General features: G+C 37.3%; 2 protein-coding genes across 3 annotated transcripts; one reads left to right on the top strand and one right to left on the bottom strand.

The window, feature by feature from the left end:
- Window positions 1–1419: 1419 nt before the first annotated feature.
- On the bottom strand, window positions 1420–14140 carry LOC122002888 (intersectin-1-like). 2 transcript variants are annotated; one of them, XM_042558270.1, is made up of 14 exons: window positions 13822–14140; window positions 10463–11215; window positions 10078–10381; window positions 9557–9775; window positions 9205–9413; window positions 8464–8538; window positions 7059–7130; window positions 6686–6784; window positions 6511–6582; window positions 6318–6432; window positions 4973–5041; window positions 2666–3026; window positions 2310–2427; window positions 1420–2205 (listed from the first exon to the last, which is right to left on the bottom strand). In XM_042558270.1, exons 1-14 carry the CDS (start codon window positions 13969–13971, stop codon window positions 1690–1692), a joined length of 3132 nt encoding a protein of 1043 aa, XP_042414204.1. In that variant the 5' UTR covers window positions 13972–14140; the 3' UTR covers window positions 1420–1689. The 2 variants fall into 2 exon arrangements, with proteins under 2 accessions (XP_042414204.1, XP_042414203.1); XM_042558269.1 differs by having other exon boundaries at window positions 10078–11215.
- Window positions 14141–15354: 1214 nt separating this feature from the next.
- LOC121999786 (glutathione S-transferase T3-like) lies at window positions 15355–15966 on the top strand. The gene has a single exon (XM_042554422.1). It carries the CDS (start codon window positions 15355–15357, stop codon window positions 15964–15966), a length of 612 nt encoding a protein of 203 aa, XP_042410356.1.
- The last annotated feature ends 10928 nt before the right edge of the window (window positions 15967–26894 follow it).

Raw genomic sequence — 26894 nt, 5'->3', positions numbered from 1 at the left:
TTAACTAATTATTCACTTTTATTAATAGGGATACTAATTTTTTCCGAATTTAATAGAAAATTTGATATCTGATTCAAATGAAAAAGGATACGAATGGATTTTTGGACACAACTAAATAAACGGATAATAGGGTATAAGTATTTGGATAATCGGATATGAAAATGGATCTAGTAGTCAATAGCAAGGACGGAGCTAAAGAGGAGGGTGATAGCGCCCCCCCCCCTAATATTTAACTAATGGTCGTCTCTCCTTAATATAAATACATATATTTCTCTCTCTTAGTATGAAATTCCTGACTATGTCCCTATAAAATAATGATTTTTTTTCTAAAGCTTACTAATTATTTTTGTTGATATTTAATTTATTTTAATTAAATATGATTAAGTTAGGAGTGTGTTATAAATATTTAATCCATTTCTTAAATTATATATTTTTGTAGATCTACTGTTAATTCTAATTCATTTTTATTGAGGTGGGATGAAATGAAGAAACAGACATACAATAACTCGATATAAGGATGAATATTTAATCTCCCATGGATACGAGAATAAAAGTTAATATGACAGGATATAATAAATAGAGATGAAAATAACAGATATAGAATCTAATCCAAATCCGACGCTCATCCCTGCCTATTCTATAATATGCAAATGCAAAAGAGATTAAACTTGGGAACGTAAACTTTTGACCACATTAGCTTCTGCCAATGCGAAATACAGAAGAAAAGTCAAACCATAAATTTACTGTGTATACCAATGTAATTACCTACCTGTGAGAATTAAGATTTAAGAATGCAAAAAATGTTCAACCAAATGAGATAAGAATAAAAAAAATAACAAAATTAGATAACATTAAATTTAGAATAATCAATCAAACGCATGAAAATTTTCTATCCATTGTTATAATAAATCAAAAAACGCTCATAACAATCGATCCAGAAATCTAACATTCCCCATTACAAATCCCATTGGGGAAAAAAAATCCTTACAAATATATTATAATTGAAAATCAAATTGTAAATATCTAAATGACAACTGAAAGATCTAACACTGTACTATAACCTATCTTAAGAATAAAGATCTTTGATCCGTTGTTTTTCGAACCACATGAATATCCTATCTTGAAACAATACAGGAAAATGTAATCATCTATCCAACAAAAGCTGAACGAAAAACATAATATGCTATCAAATAAGCCATAATTTGCCTTCTAACACAAGCATTTGGCTTGATAATGAAGATTTTGTGTAATCTACAAGAATGCTTGAGATTACCACTGACTAGATAGCATCTAATACAACTATGAATAAAAGATGATATTGTAAAATGGAAGTTTTCTGAACAATGAAATGAACAACACAGGTGGATGTGCTGTGACAAAATGATGAATACACAATTGTCCCTGATATGCCAAGTCACATAGAATCAAAATGCATTAGGCTTGCGAGCCTTATTATTGGTTCATAAGAGCAAACCATGCGTATGAACAAACCATGCACACAAGGACATCAAGAGCCAACTGTTTAGAGCCACAATTTCCCAAGTACCCGAATGACAAATAATGATGAATACACAAGGAAGAGAGGGAGAGGGAGAGGTGTATTTATCGTACAGAAAAAGGAAAAAAAATCTGCTCTCGTGATGTAAAAACAGAAGACAACAGATCCGCAATGCTACTGCAGTAATTATGCTAAAATGCATCCCAATTAGTAGTGCCCTTTTTCGGGCTGTGGTTGTCCGAGGATTTGAAAGGTCCTGAGCCAAATAAGTCAACGCCATCGAAACTGGAAAAGCCCCCGGTGTAGTCTGCTGTGCTGCGCATGGAGTCAAACCTAGCGAAGCTTTCTCCCCTTCTGTGGTCAAATATGCTGCTCATGGAATCAGATGCTGCAAAGCTTTCACCCCTGCTGTAGTCAGTTGTACTACGAAATGAATCAAACCTTGCAAGGCTATCACGCTGACCAAAAGAACTGGTATCATGCGTGTTGAAGAAATCATGTTGGGAGAGGCTATTGAAAGAGTGGTCATCTGGTGCCTCTGAAAACTTCGGAGAATAACCAGAGCCGTATAGTGGTGTGCTTGGAACAGAATCAAAGAACGGTCCCTTAACACTTGCAGCACTAGGAGAATCTGTCTTGATTGGAGGAAATAAACCAAAGTCATCGGATCCAAAGGAATGTTTTCTTTGCACCTGACGATCGGCCTCCTGAGACAGAATAAAAGACATGAAAAAAAAATATGAACCAAGACACACCTCATAAAATGAGTAAATAGCAGTCAATTCCTAATTATGTCATCACAATGCTTTACCTTTGAATTGTAGCTCCAGACAGAATCAATATCATCACTACGATCAAAAGTAGGACCCCATGAAGGCTCAACAGCATGCTTGTCATCAAAATTATAAGACTCAGCATTCTCATGATCACTGAGGAAGAAAGAGGTATGCTCAACAAAATATACAAGTTTGTGGAGTGTGAAAAGGAATACAGAAAGTAAAAAAAAAATGCAGCCATATTTATTTACCAAATGATAAGAGGTAGAAAATTTGAAGAGTCTGTATGCAATTTTATATTCTTTTTATATGACTGAGGCATCAACTTCTTCCGTTTGTAATTTATAGTTTTCATGTGTTACAAAGTTTTCCAAGCAAAGATCAGAGTTACCTGCTATTCTCATCTGCATGGGAAGAATCATCATGTCTAGCATGTAATGGGTGAAGGTCCTTAGAATTTTCCATAGCACTTGATCCAGGATCTGCATGACTGTTATTAGTGTTATCAGATCTATCAAGATTAGTTGATCCATTTTCAGTAATCGGCTTGACAATGGTAGAATTTGATGGCTTCACAGTCTCTTCCTCAGCATCTGAAAAGGTTGCCACAGTCTTGTCCTCACCATTCAAAGTTGTTGCTTGCAACCCCTCCTCTGTTTCGTGTTTTTCATTTTGAACTTCTTGGGGCTTGGGCTTTTCAGTGGGGATAGCCTTTTCCACTTCTATTGTAAGCTCCTTTATAATAGAAAATCCTGAAAATGAATAATTAAGATAGATTAGCATATTCATATTATTACGTGCACAATTATAGAAAATTACCAAAAAAATAGATACTCAAATATTGTAGTTACAAGTGACAGGATTGGATCATATATAGGAGGCATTTTCAGTGAACAAACAGTTATATTAAGTAATTACACCAAAAAATGCATACAAGCTAATAAAGATTAACCATTTTTATGTTATTAGCTTGGCGAGATAATTGAGATGTGAATGTTAGCATGAAATTTAGTAAGCCAAACTAATGTGATAGCCCATTACCACATATATCAAACAATAAATCAACGACTTGTTTTGTCAATTTAATTTAGTGCACATGAGCCTCGCCGGTAGAAAACCAACTCTCGGGGATTATTTTGCCGGGAAAAAATGCTAAAGATTCAAGATCATAAATAATTATTCCACAACATCAAACTGAGAAAATCTAAAAAAAAAAGGAAATGGCTAATTATACTGAATGTGAGATATAGTCTGTGTTAGTGATGTGAATCAGTCAAAATCATGTGCACATAATGGAAAAGACAAATAGTACATATTAATTGAATATGTATAATAGAATACTTTCCTTGAGAATAAAACTAAGAATATGTATAATAGAATACTTTCCTTGAGAATAACTAAGAGCAAAACAGGATTTTATGGCTCCTATCTAGCACTGAAATGCTAGAGGGTTGTACAGAATAAGTAATATAGATAATGTAGAGGAGAAACAAGAAGATTTAAAGCAAAAGCCAGAAATGACACTGGAATAACCCTTATCATGCTAATTCGGCTTGTCAGACATAGTTTATTCCAACAATATAACATTACACATTATTACTAGATAATCGAACACTATTTGATTAAGTTCCAAAAATTTAGCAAACTGACTAAAAAATCAAGGAATTAAAGAACAATATAGAGAACTAAAATGCCCATCATAAAGCATTATGCCAATGATAAAACACTGGTACAAAAAAAAGGTGGATACAAACACTATCACATGAGCAATCATATATTCTATTTTTCATGCTCTAAACAAATTCTTTTATGGAAACGTAATAAAGCTAATTATTTGAAAATCTAATGAGACTCATGAAGCATAAGCTAAAAGAAGTCTGAAAAGCTACACACACTGAAAAAATTTGTATTCATAAAATATTCAGACCAAAAGGGGAGCTTGGCGCAACGGTAAAATTGTTACCATGTGACCAAAAGGTCACGGGTTCGAATCCTAGAAACAGCCTCTTGCAAAAAAAAACAAGGTAAGGCTGCGTACAATGGATCCTTCCCCGGGACCCCGCATGGCGGGAGCTTCGTGCACTGGGCTACCCTTTTTTTATATATAAAATATTCATACCAATAATAGGCACAACATAAATTTGGTTGAAAAAGCTTGCCGACAGAATTAACTATTTTTGATCATGCATAAAATCTATTAATTCAAAGATGAAAATGAATTCCTAGCAGTATAAATATCTAGGTATTCTTTTATATCGGTATTCAACTACAAAGTTAAATTTTCCAAAACAATGTCTTAACATTAACAAAAAATAAAATATACTCAAGCAACACATATTAAATGGGGAGAATAAACACTATTACCCTCACAGGTAACTAAGATTTTAGACAGCACTAGAATTAGCATTTCTTGTTTTGAGAATTTCAATAATGTGTATAATTGAGATCTTTGACGATAAAGTTTCGAACTACAAATTCCTAACTGGTATGGCTAGGGCAACATCCGATGCAAGGATTAGAGATACAACACAGCCACACAGTTAAAAGTAGTTGAATCCTAATTAGTAGAATTACAAACACAAAATCCATTTTCAAATCACTTAGCATCACATGGAGCAACAACAAAACATTTCATTGTAATGACAAATCAACAAATATTTACTTATGACCATACAAACATGAGAATTTGTCAACCTACCCTCTTCTTCAAATTTGTCCCAGTCTTCATTCCAATCAGCAGACCCTTCCTGTATGCCAGCTTGCCAACCTTAACAAATAACAGAAATTTTTTTGCCATGTCAGTACATTACTAGAAACTTAAGCAAAGGGAATTAACAGCACTAGAATTAGCACTAGAATGAATAGTCACCTACAGTTAACTCAATGAGAAACTAATGCAAATATCATAATCTTATGGTTCAATAAAATAACGGAGCAGAACAATATGAGAAGTCAGCAAACTAGGAATGTAGAATAAAAATAACTCAGAGAATATAAACAAATCAAACCTCTATTTAAGTATGTAGCAGGTCATAATCATTGGACTAGAAAAGTGAGAAGCTAAGGCATCAGTACCCAGTCAACCTTCCCAACTATCCACCATATTAGTTTGGCATCATAACTATCTATGAAAATGTATATATACACACAACAATATGCATATACCAAAATATATATATGCACTGATATATACTATTATATTATATATAATTATTATATATATAAGCCAATCCATGCGATTGTTAATAATAGCAAAGCTGCGTCAGATTTCTTTAGAGGTGTCCAACTTAGGCTCTGCTAACACCCATAGCTCCACTGAAAGATGACGTCATGCCAACACAGGTTCACTGGTTTAAGCATTGTACCTTATCGAACACATTATAAAATTTGGGCCTTCAAGAGCATATATAACTGCTACTAAATGAGTATTGTTAAGAGAAAACCGTGTATTAGACACCACGGAGTTATTGACTTATATAGAGAAGGATATACAGCATAATTACAATAATACCCCTAGTTATTATGTTTACAATATTCTAACAAGTATGTCTGTCGCAAGGATAACCTAGTCCATGCCATCACAAACAGAAATGAGTAATTCAAGCTTACTTATATAAGAACAATATAGTTTGGTCTTCAAACTTTTTTACTTACAGAACCATTTTTAAGTAATTATTTAAAACTATATTAAAAATATTTGATATTTTACCTAGCTCTTACAAGTAAATTGATGTGATGAACATACAACACAAAAAAGAACAAAGAATTTGAAGTGGACCAATTTAGTAGGGAAAAATAATTCATCAAAAATCCAACACTGGTATAGTTCAACAGCTACTTGACTTTGGATTAATCAAGAAAATACTTTAACCAAGACAAAATACAATCTGTGACAGTGTATCAAGTATTGACGATCTAAACAGTAGACTATGAAAACCATAAACACAAAAAGACTCATTGCAACAACTTTCTAGAAATTTAAATTGCAACATTAAGAAAATAGTGTAAGGAAATCGAAAATAAATTTATCAATATAAGATTACCAAATGGAAGCTCCACCAATGTAGTTGGTTTAGCACGCAATCCATATTGTTTGGATCTTTCATTTAGAATTTTTATAAGCTCCTCAAGGTCTTTCTGTATATGATCAGCTCGTGCCTGGACAACCGATACACGAATGAATTAACTTAACTGACTTGAATATATACATGAAAGAATAGTACTAACAAAACTTACCTGTAGTGAACCATCTGCAGTTTCTCCTTGTCCAATTTTTAATATTGCATTGTAAATTTCCATTTTTTTCTCCTGAAAACAACTCAGGATCAAAACAAGGGGAAAAGGCAAGAAAAGTTGGTCTAAAACCTTACAAACTAAGCCCCTATTAACACAATACTAAGTGAAAGTACACCTGAATATCATGAAAAGTTGCCTCTTCAATAGTTAACTTTGAAGCCACATCTCCAAGTTGCTTGCATTTTTGTTCATATCTTTTGGTTAATGATTCAGCCTAAAAATGAAATACATATTCATAGCAGAATGTGAATACAAATCTCAATTTAAAGCTTTCAGATGAGCAAATCAGATATAAAAGCAAGGTTTCAAATCTCGACATATTCTATCATTTTCCTGTAGGTATTGTTATTTTTTACTAAGAAACTTCAGTAGAGGAATTGCCAAGCATAAAAAACTACAACGACAGATAACCAAAACTAAACCAAGAGAAGATAGAAACATTGTAGTAGAAGCAGCAGCAAAGTAAATGAAAAAAGAAAGAAAAGTACCTCCCGTTTGTCAGCAGATGCCCTTTCAGTTACTTCATTCAATCTATTATCGCACCTACTTTTGTAAAGAACCTAAGCAAAATAAAAACCAATTTTCATTAGGATATCGAATATTAGGATTCATTATTGGATAATTGAAAGAAGGGGAGCTTTGGTGCAACGGCAAAGTTGTTGCTTTGTGACCAAAAGATCACGGGTTCGAATTCTGAAAACAGCCTCTTGCAAAAAGTAGGGTAAGGCTGCGTGATCCTTCCCTGGGACCCCACATGGAGAGAACTTCGTGCACCGAGCTACCTTTTTTTTTATTATTATTATTGGATAATTGAAAATGGCTTGAAAACCTCACTATAGTACTAATTTATGTGTTAAAGAACTTCAAACAAAACATATATATCCAAGTAGTTAAAATTTTCAGATTATTATTAATTTATCTACCTAGCATCTGATATGCTAGCCCCGTACTTTAGATTTCTAAGAAATTTCCAGAATCAGAATTTTCATTTTTCTAAGATGGCAATGCCTTTCTATTGACAACCATTCTCAATGATCTCCATGTGCCTTTTCCTATCAAAATTCAGTCCCAAATCTAAATCTTTGCAACCTTTATCAACTTAAAAAGAAAACCGAAAGAGTAAGATAAATGCATTAACTTTTTCTATTGACATATTGTGAATAAAAAGCAAGGTATTAAATTTTAGTAGAGTTTTCTTTGCCCCACAAGAGAAAAATTCAAACAAACATTTGGTATGTTTAAACAAATAAGGTTATTTAGAACATAATATTTCTATATAGCTCATGAGCTTAAACCAAACTTACATGTCATGAATCATGCAAAAGAAATCTAATATATCCATAAACATAAATTAATAATTCTTTGACTTAATAGTCCATTATCAATCAAATGTCTTAAAAATCTTACTGTTCATTGTGATCATAAAATAAAATTTTAACATTATTCTAAGAAACAATTCATATACTATTATAGTCCATTATCAATCAATAGGTACACAATACAACCATTATCACATGCCTACCCCCTAGCCACTTAGCGGTCGGCTATAAACTAACCCCGTGATTTACCTCCCTTTACATAACTTGAGGAAGAGTTGTGAGGGGCGTCTAGGGTGAGCGTAATCACCTTTTACTACAATTATCACATGCCTACCCATCAAAAATAGTGTCTATCCCAGAAGTTTCTCTGGTAGTGTAAAGAAAATACCATATATTCTCCATGACATAAGCAATACAGAAGTTATAGTCATTACAACAATGTCATCTTACCAACGGACAACAATTCATTTCTCTGTAGTGTACTTAGACTGTTGAAACTTGAACCATATAAAGGATACAGATAGTTAACTTACTAGAAAATTAGAAGTGTCAAGTAATTCTGAAAGAAACTCACAAGTTCTTGCATCTTAGAGCGGTAAAATTCACTTTTCTCTTTGGAATCTAATATTTCCTTCTCCAGGTCTTGAACCTTTATGCAAAAAGATAAGTGTGCATTAAATTATATAAACAAAATTTTATTTCTCAATAATAGTTCAATTATAATTATCATAAGCTGATAAGTAAGCTGCTGTGCATGGGATACCCAAACTATAATTAATATAGATCGATAACCAAGTGAGACTCTACTTGCTATAAATAAGTAACCAAGCAACCACATGAACTGAAATACATCCATCATAATCCATCACTGAAGTCATAATTGTGACAAATAGAGATCACAACAGTTATCTATAATCTTTGGGATACTACAAAGAGTTTTAGACTAATCAGCCTCAATCTAGAAGAGATGTAACTATTAAGTTCCCTTCATGTGTGCTTTCTTTCTCTTTCTTATTATCTCCTTGTGTATATTTCATGAAATCAAAGTTACCTCCATAACAAATTCCCATAGGCTAACTTCTACCAGAACACTAAAGATAGAAATACACATACTCATATATATCTCTGTTCAACTATATATATATTATCAGATAAGTATTTCTCTTTTACTAAAAACAAGCCAATAAAGTACTAAGTTAAGCCACTTATCACTGGTTGATTCTGTTTTTCTTTACTTTCTCCAATGAAGTGAGCTCTACAATAAAAATGATTCTAAGTGCATACTGCAATTGAAAATAAAGAAATATGAACTAACCTTTTTGTCTGCATCCGATGCCTCCTGAAACTTGGTGTTCAATGCACTCTGTTCTTCCTTGCTCAGCTGGTCAACTAGATATTTTTCCAACACTGGTACTCTTGACTTTAGTTGCACAGGCTCACCAGAATCATCAGCCAGAGGTATCCGTTTTTGCATGGGCGGTTTTGCTACAGTAGCAGGCATTGGAGGTTGTGGCATAACTAGACCTTGTATAGACAAGTGAATCAGAACGCAACAACCAATGTTTAAATATGATAATGATGATTAATTATATGGACAAAGATACAAAAATATTTGTCTCAGAAAATGGTAATAGATAGCTATGAGATCATGATTTTGTGAACAGTACCAGGAGCTGGCTGGCTAACGGGACCACCATATCCAGTCAAAGGTTGATTTGTTGCAAGTAGCAAAGTTTGATCAGATGCAATGCTACCAGGAAGCACAGTTGGAAGAGGACGTTTTTCATGGTGCCGCTCCATTAAATAGAGGGAAATGCAAAACTCCCTAAGAGAAAGCATACCATCATTGTCCTGATCAGATAAATCCCATACCTGTTTTAAGACCTCTGGAAATGCAGAAAATAAACATCAATTTTAAGCCACAAACAGATAATAAAACAGAGTAACATGACCATGACTAGAAGAGAGAACCTCTGCAATATACAAACAAAAGATTAAAAAATGGAGAAAAAAACAAAGGAAGCAAAGAGATATATAGATAACAAAAGTAGCAATTTAAGTAGTAGATTAAAATTAAACATAAGAAAATGTGATATAATAGCTCGGCAAAATTTCATAAAGTTTGGAAAAGATGAACACAATGAGTTGGTAAGATGAAGTCACAAAAATGGAAATCTACAGTGCCTACCTCTAGGTAGTCTCCAGCTAAGGAACAAATTGCGCGCCTCTTCACCGGTGATTTTGCCATCTCTATCATTATCTACTTTAAAAAATATTGCAAGATACCTCTGAATATCAGATTGAGTAAATTTTGGCCACGGGAGCTGGGGCTGAGTGGAAGTAAAACCAACAATTCCAATTGAATCACTTGAAATAGTCATTGTTAGGCCACTCTGTTTTGTGTCTGGTTGATTTTGCTTGACCTGTGGTTGAGTTTGGTTCTCACCAGAAGGAACCAATGCCATATTTTGCCAAGCATCAGCTTCATGCACCTTTTTGATAACAGGGGCATTATTGGAAGAGTTAGGTGTAGCACTTTCAGGAAAGGTGCCCAAGGTATTTGCTTGTTTTACCTGAGTTAAAGAAAACACATCACCAACATAATTTGAATCAGAAGAGAATCCGTTTCCACTCAAAACTAAAGCTTTTGAATCTGGTTGGGGTCGTAACACAGTAGAATGTGTAGCCTTTGATGGAATTGAGGCTGTTGTTGCTAGTGTATAAGGTTTAGAAACTATTCCAGGAGCTGACCCTAAGTTGGATACACCCAAACCATCTTGGTTTGCTGAGGGGGGGATCCTTGCAACTGATAGTTGTTGAGTTTCATGTGCAAAGGTTCCACTGTTCCTACCACTGAACCAGTCAGCCGAAAAGCTTGGTGTAACTGAACTTGGAGGATGCATAACTGCCAGGTCATTTCCTTGCTGTAAAATTTGACCACTTTCCTTAAGCAAAGGTGAAACAGAAACCTGTGTGGTTTGAGGTGGCCTCATCACATGGTTTCCAAAGGGAACGGCATGTCGGTTAATCTCAGCATTTGCTAGTGGTGGTTGTGCCCTTAAACCAGTATTTTGATTAGTTGGTACCATGGCACCCATCTGAGAGGGGGGACTGCTGGCTGCAATGTTCATCTGAGATGGGGGGCCAGGAACAGGATTTATCTTTGGTGCAGGAATTTTAGCTGCATCAGGGATTTTAAGAACTGCCTGGACAGTGTCAGGTGTAAGCTGTATGCCTCTCTGTGCAACTGTTACAAGTCTCAGAGCATTGTAAAATTCTTCACGCCCAAGGAAACCAGCTCGTTTCTGATCAGCATACATCCACGCCTGTATGAAAAGAATGACAGAAGGGAAAATAATTTATTAGTCCTGAATAGGACTGTGCTGAACTAGAACACTAAACTAATCAGTAGATGCATCGAATTAAATATTTTGGTATCTTGTTTCTACTTTCAAAATTATAAAATATCATGAGCTTCTCTACTTTGGTTGAGTTATGAATTTGTTTGATGATCCAAGTTAAAAACTTTGTTCAATACCAATACTAGGCATTGGACTTGATATCTGGCCTGAAATTATATCCTTATGTGGTATCCTCATGGCTTTGAATGTCCTCGTGCTCATGACCTTTGAGCCTTGATTAAACCATCAAATAACAAACCACCCTCATTAGCCGCTACTAGCAAAGAAATCAAAGAGGTCTTCTAACAGTTTTCAAAGAGATGTCCAGCAAGCAAAAATTACTAACCACTCCATTAACTCCTCATCCTCCTAGAGCACCATGCCTACCAATATGAGCATGTGTCATGTGAATTGAGTCACTTCTTACTTTGAACACTGTCATTGGGGAAGCATTTCCACTCTAATCAATCAACTTATGGATCTAAAAGGAGCATCTTTTTTTGCCTCTTTGGTGAATAAATGCTAATGCAATTCACTTGAGTTCAATTTAGGCTAGATATTAATATATTTTGCCTTGTAAATCAAGGTTAAATGCATGAAAAGCCTCAAGTTTAGCAAGAATTAAACAGGTGATGTAAGAACCAGACCTCAAAATAAAATGAATAATAAAAAGAAATATAAAGACGAAATAGTACATGAAATGATTGTCGGGTTGGAAGGCTTCCACAGCCCAATCATGCGCAAATGCAGCCCCTAGCAGACAAAAGTGTGCACTCATCCTGGGCAGATGGGTCTTTGCATTGCTTAGGGACCACAGAGGAGTAGTGTCAAAACTTTTTAGCCTATGTCTTGTTGTTTTAGTCCTTGGGAACCATGACAGTTACAGTTTGATTGCCTCAAAGTGCAAGATGCTAGAAGCACTAGGAGAGGGATCTATACAAAGGGGACTGTATTATGTGTTCCAATGGCACTTAAAGTATTCATTGTACAGTCATCTATTTGAGAGAGGCATCTAGAGAGTGGATGTTTATTTTAAAGTGTAGAAGTGTGCCTTGAGCATTGTGCTGGCTGGGCATTTATATTGTTTGCTCTCATGTTCAATTATTTATCTGTGGATTAGGCATAAACTGAATTATATAAATCAGTCTCTTCTGTTTCTTGTCAGTCACCGTATGTTGCAAGTGGAGGTTGATTCCAAATGTGCACATAGTGTCTAGTAAATTGTTTCAATCAGTGAGATGGCTTACCCATCCTGGGTTTACAAGGTATTGATCTACAAAAGAGAGGATTGAAGCGACAGAGTAGTGCACACTGCCTACTTGGAATTGATCACATGAAGGTATCTCAGTAGAAATATGATTCTAGCAGATGTTGTATCTCTTAATCCCTCCATCCCTTTAAAAAATGATCTTAAAATTCTCGGTTACAAACAACTCGTCATCTTCTATTTTAACAATTATTAAACTACGCCTAATATTACTAAACTTAAATTTTATATATTCTGTGTTTATTCTACTAAGCCTAAAACTTTTCGCTTCTCCCGCCAAGATTTGATTTTAGCATTTATGTTCCAGAGAAAATGGAAAGAAAAAAAAATGGATGGAACTAATATTTAAAAAGAAAAAAAAATAAGGCGTTTGATACTTTTGACGAAGAAAGAGGCTTGGTTGAGGAGAAAATGAAACATGCTAGAAGAAACATACCAAAAAAGGAAAAAGAACAAGCGTTAATATATTTAATGTGTGAACTAGGCATCTAGATCATTGCCTGCATCTGTCTTGTGAAAAGTAAAGCACGTATTCAAACCTTATAAGTCAATGAAGGCAAGCCCTTGGTCTACAGTTCAGTTCAAAGCAGGGTTTTAAATTTCATTTTGAGCCAATCGGCGCAGGCAAAACTCGTCATTTTGATGGGTGATCAACATGTGAGAAGCCTCAAAACTCCCAATGCAAGAACAGTTTTTTTACCAAAACATTGTTCTGGAGGTAAAAGGAGTTTCTAGAATAACGAGCTTTATTATGGTGTTTTGAAACCAATATGATACTTGGTTCCTTATTTGGGCTTTTTTACCATATAATATACTCCTTGAAGATATGACTATAGCACTCTAATAAAAGAGTAAGGTACTGCCAATGGCAACAAACTACAATTAACAACCAATGCAGTGCAAAAACAACAATCAACACTAATATCTTGAAATAAACCAAAATAGTGCCAAAGCAATGCTTCATGGTAAATTTAAATTTCACTGTTGCGTGCCAGCATTAATTTACACAAAATTCGGGTATTTTGGACATGCCATTACTCCAGAGGCGAAACAAAATAAAATGTAATTTTACAAACTCAAAGACAACAGGCAACAGATCTATCCTGATTAAAAGAAGTTGTTTTCACTAGTCAGCAAAGGAATTATAAGAATCGAAACTCATAAACGGTACCAGTTATATCAGAAGGATTCATAAAACAAAGCTACGAAACAATAAAGAAGAGATCGGATGAGTTAACGACTTAACGTCGAGAATCTGCACTACCTGAGCCAGAACATTTCTAGGCAAACCAGATCCTTGAAAGAAAGCCACCGCCTCGGAGCCGCTGATCCTCCCATCTCGATCCGCATCCGCCCTCGTAAAGTAGGCATCGAACACCCGCATGTCGACGACCTGATCCGGCCGCGCTGCCATTTCTCGAGACCAAATCGACCACGAGATCAAGCTCCGGTCCTCTGCAAGATCGAGGAGGAATAACTCGAGAGGAAGATCTCTTCAGGTTCCTCCGATCGAGGGAGGGCCAGGAGACCAAGCATGGAGGGGTTTCGCCCGACCAGGATTGGGAGACGCGGAACAGATTCAGAACGTGGAGTTATGGTGGCAGGTCATGGGACGGGATTCGCTCGATCGACGGCCGGGAAATGGGTTGGGAAGGAGATCACGCGATGCCATTGGATGGACGGCCAGTGATGGAGTTGGTGGAACATTTGCGTCCGCGCCAACGGCATCAGCCTGTTTACTACGGTGGACCGGCGGACAGCCCATGATTCATTGCCGACAAAAAAAAAAAAAAAAAAGAAAAATGATAAGGAAACAAAAATTATTTGAGAAATCCTCAATTGAGCTCCCGATGACGTGGCACCATGAGGGAGCTCCTTGCAAAAAATAAACAAAATTAAAATAATTTTATATTAATTTTTTTTTAAAAAAAATTAAAATAGGAAAAGAAATCGTTCGACAACGGTTAAATTTTTTTTCAACCGCCAAAATTTAACGTTACAAATTAGTCTATATACATAAATAAGGAAATATAATCCTCTATTCTATCACCATTATCTTTTTCACCTACATAAATATCTTCTCTAATTTAAAATATTTGAAAATCCACATTGATCTAAGAGCATCTCCAATTAGAAACATTTAGAGGGGATATTTTTCTAAATATCCACCCCCTCTCAAATATCTCCCATTGTGGGTATATTTGAGGGATGAATAGAAATCACCGGACACATGTGTGGGGCTCATCACAATAGTGGGCTTCCACCATTCTAAGTTTTTAATTTTTTTTTATTTTAATTAAATGGGGTGGGTTCCACCAAAATGGTGGGCCGTGACTTTTAGATTTTTTTGTTTTTTAAATTTAATTAAATTCAAAACATTAAAAAATTAAAAACGAGAGTATGTTAGAAAAATTAAACGTTCGAGAAATTAAACGTTGGATAATATTTAATTTCTCCCTATATATACATCCTTTCTTTCATCTATTTTCATCATTTCCATACCCATTGTCTACCAAAAATTTAGAGAGAAATGGATAAAAATTGTGGTCATTATTTTAGGGATTTGTTCAACTCTCCAAATATCGACGAAAATTCTAGTGAAGAAAGTTCTTGAGTCCATCCTAATTTCTTCAATCCTCAATTTCCATTTCTCACTCAACATCCACCAAATTTCCAACTTTTTCCATACCCTCCATATTACCATAATTTCCAAAGTTATCTAAATTCTTTGAGTGGCGACCCTCGAGCTCCGTTTTATACATATCCTCCAGAATATTGACAAAGTAGTCAGTATTTCATGCAAGCCCCATCTCATGGATTTAATCCGCTTCAATCACCAAAGATTCAATCAAATGAATCGAAAAGAGCTGGTGTTGATGCAACTGATAGTGATAAAGGTACACCTTATGCAGTCCCCGATTCACAATTTCCTTTATTCTCATCTGAAATAGGGTCTAACGATATTATTCTCAATCAAACACCAGAGATGGGCAACAAATCAGATGAAGACCATAGCAAGCGAACAGTATGGATAATAGCAGATGATAAGCTCCTTGCAGCAGCTTACACAATTATGAGTGAAGATTCAATAGTTGGTAATGCCCAGAAGAGTGAGTCATTTTGGAAACGAGTTGTGGCATACTTCAATACCAATCGAGCTAAGGGAGCTAAAAAGAGAACTGCGAAGAAAGCAAAATCACATTGGGCTTCATTGAAAAAGATCGTAAATAGATACAATGGAATCTACAATAAATGGTATAATGATCGACCAAGCGGATGGAGTGATGAGGATTTGATGGTGCGAGCTTATGAAGAATACAAGAGTACTTTTAAAACTACTTTCCAATATGAGCATGTGTGGAGAATCGTGAAAGATAGCCCTTTGTATGCTCCTCAATCCTCAGAGTGACGGGCTACAAAAAAAAAAAGCAAGAACATCAGAATCATCAGGTGCACATACTAACTCTTCTAATCCTAACACAACTGCTGATATAAATGATAGAGAAATCCGATCTCGTCCAATGGGACAGAAGGCAGCAAAGAGGAAAGGCAAAGAAAGAGTAGGCCTAATTGATGAATTGAATCAGGCTATGTAAACAATCAATGACACATTTGGAAGAGTATAATAACAATAAGAAAGTTGATCAACTCATCCAGGCACATCAACTCCTCATAATGGACACACGAGGCATGACTGATGACCAACTTTAAAATCATCTAGCGATATGTGAACAACTGAAGAAAAAATTGAACATGTAGTTAATTTCTATGGTTTATTTTATCTGCTGTAGTTTATCGTTATGTATTTTATTAATTAAAAATGATTTGTATCTCTGTATTTCAATTTTAAATTTATAAAATATTTATATTTGTATAAACTTAAATTTATATATCTTCTATTATATTTTTCTTAAAATTAAATGTAAGTTAATTAAATGGTCGTGGGCCCTATAAATATTTGGTTGATGAGATATTTGATTGTGGAATTAAGGATATTTGAGAGTGAATATTTGATGGGTGGGACCCATAAATATTTGATTGGTGGAATATTTCATTGTGAAAGTTGAGATATTTGAATAGTAGGATATTTGAAAGATGATGTGGAAGTGGGGGTCATAAATACTTGAGAGAAATATCCCTAGCTATTGTGGATGCTCTAATAGATCTATGAATTCTAAATAAATGAATGAATTAATAAACAGATACGATGGATATAGATGAATAAATAATATTTCAATTATATATGTAATTATAAATAGTGCGCTAAAGAGTTTAAAATTCTTTCGACAGAACACAAAGGAGAAGGTATTTGAATTAGGATCATGTAACAAAAAGGCGGTTCACTTACTCCAACGCCCCTGCCAACCCATCCATAGGCCAACGCGAAGGATGTAAATCACGAGTAGCTACTAGCCATTAGTACCGGTGGGCAAGGCATGGGGAAAGGCATGCTCGGATGCATCGAGTTTCAACTCTAAGACCTCATATGGCAACACCCAATATTTCAACAACCGCACCACTCCGAGGGGGCTATTTGAACTAGGATCATGAAATTAGGTATGCTTGTCTTTTCAATAATTACTTCTTTGATGAGCCAAGATGACTTGTTTCATTATTTATTCTGGATGCAAAGAGAATTATTTTTCGTATAGTCGATACTTTGAAAAATCATTCTGAATATTTCCAATGGTCGGTCGATGCTATAGTAAAAAGATTTATTGTCACTTCAGAAATATATGACGGCTATTTGCCAATTGGCATATGAAATCTCTGTCGACCATTACAACTAGTACCTACGGATTATTGAAACAATTGTCATCAAATACTTGTTCAACTTCTACCAACATGTAATTAAATGTTTAAGGCCTAATACTTGAGAATACAAGATGTTACTAACATCCAACACTTGTTTGAAATGAATAAGCAGAGACACGACTTCCTTGACATGTTAAGTAGTCTTGATTGTATAGATTGTTAATAGAAAAATTATCTTGTCGCTTGGAAAGACTAGCTTGAAGCAGTCGCATCTACAGACTTATGGATTTGTCATATCTTTTTTAGAATTGTAGGGTCATGTAATGATATTAATGTATTTAATGAATTACCTTTATTCAACAATGTCTTATAAGAAAATACACCATAAGTTAATTTTACAATTAATAGTGCACAATATATAAAAGAATACTATCTAACTGATGAGATATATCAAGAATGTACTACTTTCGTCAAGAGTTTTTCGTACCCCCAAGATCCCAAGAGAAAGATGTTTAAGGAATGACAGAAGGTTGCGAGAAAGGATGTTGAGCCGACATTTGGGATGCTCCAATCTCGATGGACAATGATCAAAGGTCCAGGATAATTTTGGTTCAAGGATATTTTGAAAGGCATCATGTATACATATATTATTTTGCACAACATGATTATTGAGAATGAGAGAAATATAGTAACCCATTGGTAGTAAGGATGGAACCTGTTGGATCGAGTCGCACGTGAGAGGGGGGGTGAATCACGTGGTTTTCAAAAACAAATCTTTTTCATTTTTAGAAACAAAGTGTGTAGCGAAAAACTAAATAAGAAAGCGAAAATAGAAAAATAAGTAAAAGAGCACAGGTTCAGTTTTACTTTGTTTGGAGCCTTCGGTGACTCCTACTCCAAGGCTCAGGTCTCGCGAACCTATCGATGGATAATCCACTAAAATAACTCTATCGATACCTATGGAAGAGAGAATCGAGTATAAAAGAATTTGGAACAAGTGCAACACACTGGACTTGTCTTTTTACAGTAATTAAGTACACAAAAATTGTTGGAACCCCAAGGTATTTTGATGTGATCAAACAAGTTAAGTTAGATCCTACGTTGTTTAACCCTTGTGTCTAAGTGTGCAGGAGCTTAGGAACACAGGAAGTCGAGCGGAAGACGCGGCTACCGAGAAGGACGGCACGGGAGAGAGCCGACGGGCTCGGTGCGTCCGAGGGACGAGGTGACCGCGGAAGAGTACACCGGTGGACGAGAAGAACGTGCGTGGCGTTCGAGGGACGAGAAACCGGGAAGGAAGGTTGCTCGAGGAGAAGGCCGGAACTTGGGTTCGGGTGAGCCCTATTCCGGATGGCCGAGATCACCTAAGCTAGCGGAGCTGGAGTGAAAGACCCGGACCGAGGCGGGACTGAACCAGAGAAGAGGTCTCGGACAAAAAGTCAACAACTATTGACTTTTTACTCTGAGGCGGCCGGACCCGGATTTTGACCAGGATCGCGTCAAACGCGATCTGATCGATGGGGGATAAAATTTTATTCCCCCCAGGGCGCTTCGACCAGTGCTATAAATATAGCACTGATCTGCACAGTTAAAACATCTCACTTGTAATCAGTTTTCTCTGTGCTTTCATTTCTGTTCCTTTTATTTGTATTGTCAACGCTGTAAAGAGGCTACTCCGCCCTAAGGAGATCATCAGATAGTGTGCTTACTTTCCTTGGATTAACAATCCCCTGATTGCAAACCAAGTAAATATATTTGTGTCTGATCTTTTCATTAGTCTCTTTTTTTATTATTACAAGTGTCTGTTAATTAGTTGAATATCCGAGAAAGGTTTTTGGTTTAATTTTTGTAGGGTAATTCACCCCTCCCCTCTTGTCGACCTCCAAAGGGACCAACAAGTGGTATCAGAGCAAGGCGCTTCAGGAGGACTAACCGTCGATCGAAGCAGCAAGATGGCCGGACCAAGCATCGTTCCACCAAATTTTGAGGGGGACTTCGCAGACTGAAAGCGACGTATGGAGGTATTCCTAAGAACTGATTTCGAAATTCGGTTTATTATGAAGTATGGTTTTGTAGCTCCGATGAATCAAGATGGAGAAGAAAAAGAAGAGAGTCATTGGACAAAAAAGGAGCAAAATGAGTCTGTAGCAAACAGTCGTGCGGAATATCACCTGCTGAGCGTGTTGCCGCCTCAAGAGGTCAACCGCATCGGAAGCTATTCATTTGCCAAAGAACTTTGGGAGAAGTTCCTGGAACTCCACGAAGGCACGTCTGAAGCGAAGCTCGCTAGAAGAGACATCCTCCGGAACAAGCTAATGAACATCCGACTGGAAAAAGGTGAGAAGGTAGCCAGTCTACATGCAAAGGTAAAAGAACTGATTACTGGTCTTGAGAACCTCGGAGAAACGGTAACAAATTGGGAAACAATACGCTACGCACTCAACGCGTTTCCCAGAACTTTAGATTGGACATCAATCGTCGACGCCTACTACATTTCGAAAGACCTGGAGATAAGTACTTTAGAAGAACTATTCTCCACTCTTGAATTGCATGAAACCAGATGTGTCGGGACAACAAAGGAAGCAAGCCAGATGATTACACTAAATGCAACCAAGAAGGATGAACCCGAGTCAGATTCAGAAGACGATCAGGAAGCATACATGGTAAGAAACTTTAAAAAGTTTTTTAGATCTAATAAATTCAAAGAAATGCAGAATAAAAAGAATCCAAGAAATAGAAGAAGGATGTGTTGCTACCAGTGTCAAAAGGAAGGACTCCTAAAAGAGGATTGCCCAGAACTAAAGAAGGACAAAGGCAAAATTCCCAAGAAGCACAATAACCTAAAAGCTACTTGGGACGATACTTCATCATCTGAGTCCGAGATTCAAGAATATGCTGGGCTAGCGCTGATGGCAAGCTACGAAGGGCAAAGCTCATCAAAACCTAGCATCGATGAAGGGAGAATGACCTCAGATGAAAGCAGCGATGCAGGGGGAGATTCAGGCTTCAAGTCTGATATGATAAGTGAGGTATGCCTCTTACCCCCTGATCAACTTTACTTTGGTATTAAGGCAATGGCTAAATCCATGTATAAATTAGAAAATAAAAATACTAAATTAGAAAATAAAATTTTAGAAACAAAAAGAATTTTGGCAAAATCATGTCTTATAGAGGATTTACATAAATTGAAAATTGAAAATGAAAAACTAAAAGAAGAAATAGAAAGATTGAAAAAGTTTAATGGTTCAAATATTTCTACTTTTAGAAATTATAAAGGACTAAACTGATATTATAGATTTCACCAAAATCAAATTAGAAATATATCAAAGGCCTATGTACCTAGAAAATATTTAATTAACCCTGTATGAAGGAACCTCTATTGGGTTCCAAAAACTTGTTTAATTTAAATTAAAATTAGACTTAGCATTTTCAGCAAGGAAATTAAACAACTAATTTCTTTTATGAGGCTTTGTCTAAGGAAGTGGTTGTTGCTTCAATAACCAAGAAGGCCTAGTGCCTCGCCACGACCTGGAAGTCAAGTATCGAAATAAAAAGTTTAATTGACTAACTGAAAAAGCATTAATTTAATTTACTTAATGTTTTAAAAGAGTTCTTCAATTTATGTTAGAAAATATTTAAAATTGATTTAGAAATTTTTTCCTTAGATTTTTTTTAAAAAAAAAATTACCTTAGAATTTTTATTATTATTATGAAAATTGACTTAGAATTTTTTTATGAAAATTAGAAAAAAAATTAGAAATTGTTTTTAAGATTTTTTTATGATAACTGCCTTCGAAATTTTTTTTATGAAAATTGACTAAGAAATTTTTGTTAACACTTATGATTTTTTTTTAAAAAATGTTTTACTTAAATTTTTTTAACCATTTTGCTTAAACATTTTTACACTTAAGATTTTTTAAAATTTACTTTAGACTTGTTAAAAGAAACCTCATTTTTTATGTGATCAAAGGGGGAGACAGATGTTAAGTCTAGGGGGAGGTATATAATTTTTAAATTGAAATATCTTTGGACTTAATTACAAATAAATTATTTTTATGGCATATGTTTTCCCTAACTTAACTTGGGTTGCTCACATAAAAAAGGGGGAGATTATTGAAACCCCAAGGTGTTTTGATGTGATCAAACAAGCTAAGTTAGGTTCTGCGTTGTCTAACCCTTGTGTCTAAGTGTGCAGGAGCTTAGGAACACATGAAATCGAGTGGAAGACGCGGCTAGCGAGAAGGACGGCACGGGAGAGAGCCGACGGGCTCGGTGCGTCCGAGGGACGAGGTGATCGCGGAAGAGTACACCGGTGGACGAGAAGAACGTGCGCGGCATTCGAGGGACGAGAAACCGGGAAGGAAGGCTGCTCGAGGAGAAGGCCGGAACTTGGGTTCGGGTGAGCCCTATTCCGGATGGCTGAGATCACCCAAGCTAGCGGAGCTGGAGTGAAAGACCCGGACCGAGGCGGGACTGAACCAGAGAAGAGGTCTCGGACAAAAGGTCAACAACTGTTGACTTTTTACTCCGGGGCGCCCGGAATGCTTCCGGGCGCCCGGACCCGGATTTTGACCATGATCGCGTCAAATGCGATCTGATCAATGGGGGATAAAATTTTATCCCCCCCAGGGTGCTCGGAACCCCTTCGGGGCGCCCCGACCAGTGCTATAAATATAGCACTGATCTGCACAGTTAAAACATCTCACTTGTAATCAATTTTCTCTGTGCTTTCATTTCTGTTCTTTTTATTTGTGCTGTCAACGCTATAAAGAGGCTACTCCGCCCGAAGGAGATCATCAGATAGTGCGCTTACTTTCCTTGGATTAGCAATCCCCTGATTGCAAACCAAGTAAATCTATTTGTGTATAATCTTTTCATTTAGTCTCTTCTTTTTATTATTACGAGTGTCTGTTAATTAGTTGAATATCTGAGAAAGGTTTTTGGTTTAATTTTTGTAGGGCAATTCACCCCTCCACTCTTGTCGGCCTCCAAAGGGACCAACAAAAACTCCCCCTCAATTTTGTAGTGCAAGAGATATAGAATGGGAGGCAACTGTTGGATCGAAAAGAATTTAGATATCTCCACAATTGCATGATATTATCCACTTTGGGCCTAAGCCCTCATGGTTTTGCTCTTGGGATCTACCCAAAAGGCCTCATGCCAATGAAGATATTTTTTCTCTTTATAAACTCATGATCTTTCCCATGTGTTTTCAATATGAGACTATATTTGTAACCTTGCAACCCCAACAATTCCCCTCAAATAAAGGACCACGGGCTTCCCATGTCTGATCCTCGACCCACCAAGTCTTCCTACCCCTCGGTCCACCCGACCTACTAGGACTTTCTTGCCTAGCCGCAACTAGGATTTCTTGCCTGGTGTCTGGTTCTCTTGATCCGAACATAGGAGTCCCCACTTTCTTTGTTCGAGGTCAATATTGTACCCACATGGCTCAATCAGACCATACCTCTTATGCACAGTCGGCAGTTAAACCTTCTGGCAGTCCGGGCTCTGATACTAATTGTTGGATCGAAAAGAATTTAGATATCTCCACAATTGCATGATATTGTCCACTTTGGGCCTAAGTCCTCATGGTTTTACCCTTGGGCTCTATCCAAAAGGCCTCATGTCAATGGAGATATCTTTTCTCTTTATAAACTCATGATCTTTCCCATGTGTTTTCAATGTGGGACTATGTTTGCAACCTTGCAACCCCAACAGCAACGACATAGGTGCCCCTCAACGACGTAAACACACATCTTTCACCCTATCAATATAAAATTTCTAGCTTTGTCCCTAATTAGTCGGATGATGAAGAAGATCCTCTATCACAAATATTTCAAGGCTCTACCCAAGAATACCTCGGGCGGAATTAAGAGTTACATGATAGTTAACTGCATCATCATCTTCAAGCCAACTTGGCTTAGCATATCTGGTCATGCTACAACCGCGATTGCTGGAAAAAAATTTATTAATTCTATTACATTTAATTATCTTATGTTCTAGCTAATCAATTCATACGTTATTGTCCTTGTTGGGTCACTTTGGAGCTAGAGGGGGGGTTAATAGCTTATCTCGCTCGTTTTCTTGCTTCTTAGATGTTGGTTTGCAGTGGATAGAATCACAATCAAGCTCTCTAATGCTAACACATAGATTTACTTGGTATCTACCCCAATAAGAGGTGACTAATCCAAGGATCCACACACCGAGCATACCCTCCACTAAGAAAATAACTCCTCGGAACAACAGAAGGTAGAGAAACCTCATATAATAGTCACACAACAAGATACAACTCAAAGAAAAAAGTAAATACAAAAATACAAAAGAAAACCTCTTCTTACTTGATCTTGTGTATATAACTTGAGGATGTCTTTTGACTTTTGGAAGTGTGGCAACACTTGTCCCAAGAATGCTTCAAGATTTGGCGGTGATGAGTGTGAAGAGTCGGATAGAATCGGAGTAAAAGACTTGTCTCATTTGAACTCGCTATCACCTTTATATCTGTGTTCCTAGGGCTCCCAATCGATTGCAACGTCATATCGCAGTGATCCTAGCCATCCAAAGTCTGCATCCTGCACAACGGTCATATTCCAATCGATTAACCAATCAATTGGAGAGACTTTAATCGATCGACCGATCGATTCAGAGCGCCTCTATGTTCTCACAGATAAACTCTGAATCGATTGACCGATCGATTCAGACTACCTCGCAATCTTGTAAGAAGACAAGCCTCAATTGATCGACCAATCAATTGGAGTGATCCGGCGGTTAGAACAGGGGACCCCCATTCTAAGGGGTCAATGCCACGCGGGAGTCCAAAGGCCAGGTGGTCGATCCGAGAAGGAGGGGCCGACCTCCCGGCCGGTCGACCGGTGAATAGCCGATGGCAAAAGTCGCCCCGACAGAAGTCGGGGTTCCGACGCTCAATTGAACAGTAGCAAAGAGCCGAGCGGAAGGCCTAAGAGAAGGTGACACTACTAAACAGTCTCTACATGGCACCCTACCGAAAATATCCCCAGCATATCGATGCCAACGGCAGGCCGGACGGGATGTGAGTGCCGTCCGGCCAGCGCTTAAGATGAGGGCTGGCCGGATGGACTCCCCGTCCAGCCGGCTTGCAGGACGCCCTGGCCTGTGATCGGTAGAGAGGGACAAGAACATCTTCTGACAGCTGTCAAGTCCTATGGCTAGACCATTCTCTAAGTCTGACAACGGGGTGTTCTGTTGTCCCATCGAAGACGTGCTTGGACTGTAGCAGTATGACGTCAGGTAAGCTTTCTGACAGACACATACCGAGGTATGGGCTGCGGACACGTATGCGCCTCGGTGGACGTGTAGGAGCTCTTTCACCGCTCTATATAAAGAGTCTCATACTTCGCTGGAGGTACGCGTTTTGACACCTTTGGAGCCACTTTTTTCATCTGCTTGCCTGACTTGAGCGTCGGAGGGTCGCCGCCGGGAACCCCTTCCCGGCCCGACTTCTGTACAGGTTCGCCGGAGGTTCGTGCAACCAGTCGAAGATCCACGTCAGCCACCGGAGAGCGCCACGTGCCCAGCGTCCGTTGATTCAGCATTCGGACAGGATCATGGAGTATCCTAATCGATCGGCTGATCGATTGGGGAGTACACTGTGCTCTTCGTGAGTGACCTCCAATCCATCGCCTGATTGATTAGCCTAGCCCCAATCGATCGACTGATCGATTGGGCTATCCTTTCTCGTGAAGCTCTCCCAATGGATCAACTGATCAATTGGGTTCTGGTTCAATCAATCGGCTGATCGATTGACCAACCCTAACTTGACTAAACTGAGATTGCTATAACAGAATGATGGAATGAGAGAGAAAATAAGGTTGTAGTCTTCGGGCTACCAAAACTAGCCTGAATGCTAACTTTTCAAGAGCGGTATAACATCATTTACCATATTTCAATAAATGACTTAAAAAGTACACTAGCTATTATTCACTATTCTCTTGTTTCACTAGGACAGATCTGATACCCCCCCCCCCTTAGTAACGAACAAGTACACCCACAGTGGTTCTCTAGCCATGTGCTTAGTGAAGATAGGCATATTTGAAAAATAATATTTAAGATCCTCTAGAACCCTATTACACTCCACATCCCATTGAAATTTGGTAACTTAACGAAGTATCTTGAAAAAATAAGAGGCTCTGATTGGATGATCTTGAGATAAACCAGGGCAAGGCAATGATTCATCCAGTCAACCGTTGTGCTTCCTTCAAATTGCACGGTGGGGCCATATTACCTAGGGTCTGCATTTTACTCAGGTTGACCTCAATCCCTCACTTTGTCACCACATAGCTAAGGAAATGACTATTTTTGGCTCAAAATAAACATTTGTTAGAGTTTAACTTGAGCCTGTATGTTAATAATGTGTTATATATCTCGTCAATATCTACCACTAGATCTGTCATCAACAAGATTTGATCAAGATGTCATCAGCATATACCTTTATGTTTCTTCCAACCTGATCTCGGAAGACTTTACTCATGAGCCATTGATATATGGCCCCTGCATTTTTCTGCCCGAATAACATAATATTATAACAATAAGTTTCATTGACAATGATGAGCCTAATCTTTTCCTAATCGTCTTTAGCGAGCGGCACCTAGTTATAACCTTGATAAGAATCTGACATGTATATTAACTCACATCTCGAGCTTAAATCCACCATTTGATTAATACGAGATACAGGATAATAATCCTTGGGGCATGCATTGTTCAGGTCTTGGAAATCAACGCAAACATGTCATTTATTCTCGAGTTTGGATACCAGTACCACTTTATCTAACCAAGCCAAGAATTACATCTCTCGAATGAGACCTGCTTCTAATATCTTGTCGACTTCTGCTCGAATGATCTTGTTCTGGTCAACACCAAAGTCCCTTTTCTTTTGCCTAACTAGCCGGACATCCGAGAGAATATAGAGTCCGTGCTCCATCACGATTGGTGATATACCCATGATTTTTTGTGGTGTCTAAACGAATATATCATTATTGCATGTCAAACATGTGACCAACTCTTTTTTGAGTTCTGGAACATGTCGGTTGTTATCCGAGTGGTGGACTCCGGTCTGTTTTGGCAGATTTGTACTTCTTTTTCCTCCTAAAGCGGGGTTAGGGGGTATCATGTATCGCATTTACCCTTGCCTACTGGATCTTGAGGGCTTTGCGTGCCTCAATTTTGATAACATCGACATAATATTTTCGAGCCACTAGTTGGTCTCCCTTTACTTCGCCCACTAAGTCTTCTATCAAAAATTTAATCTTCTGACAGAATGTAGATACAATTGTTCAGAATTCATTTAATGCTCGTCTTCCTACGATCACATTATACACAGAAGACGCGTCCGCCACTATGAATGTGGACTGTCAAATTCTCAATAGGGTCTCCTCTTCAAAAGAAATAACAAGTCTGATCTGCCCGAGCTGTTGTACCTCATTACTAGTAAATCTGTATAACAACATTGTCATAGGCTGGAGTTCGCCTCTATCAATCTGCATCTAGTCAAACGTCTTCTTAAAGATGACATTCACATAGCTACTTATATCAACAAAGGTTCTG

The sequence above is a fragment of the Zingiber officinale genome, chromosome 7A (genome assembly GCF_018446385.1).
Source record: "Zingiber officinale cultivar Zhangliang chromosome 7A, Zo_v1.1, whole genome shotgun sequence".
Classification (NCBI taxonomy): Eukaryota; Viridiplantae; Streptophyta; class Magnoliopsida; order Zingiberales; family Zingiberaceae; genus Zingiber; species Zingiber officinale.
The sequence above is the reverse complement of the archived record's forward strand: the minus strand, read 5'-3'. Positions and strand labels throughout refer to the sequence as shown.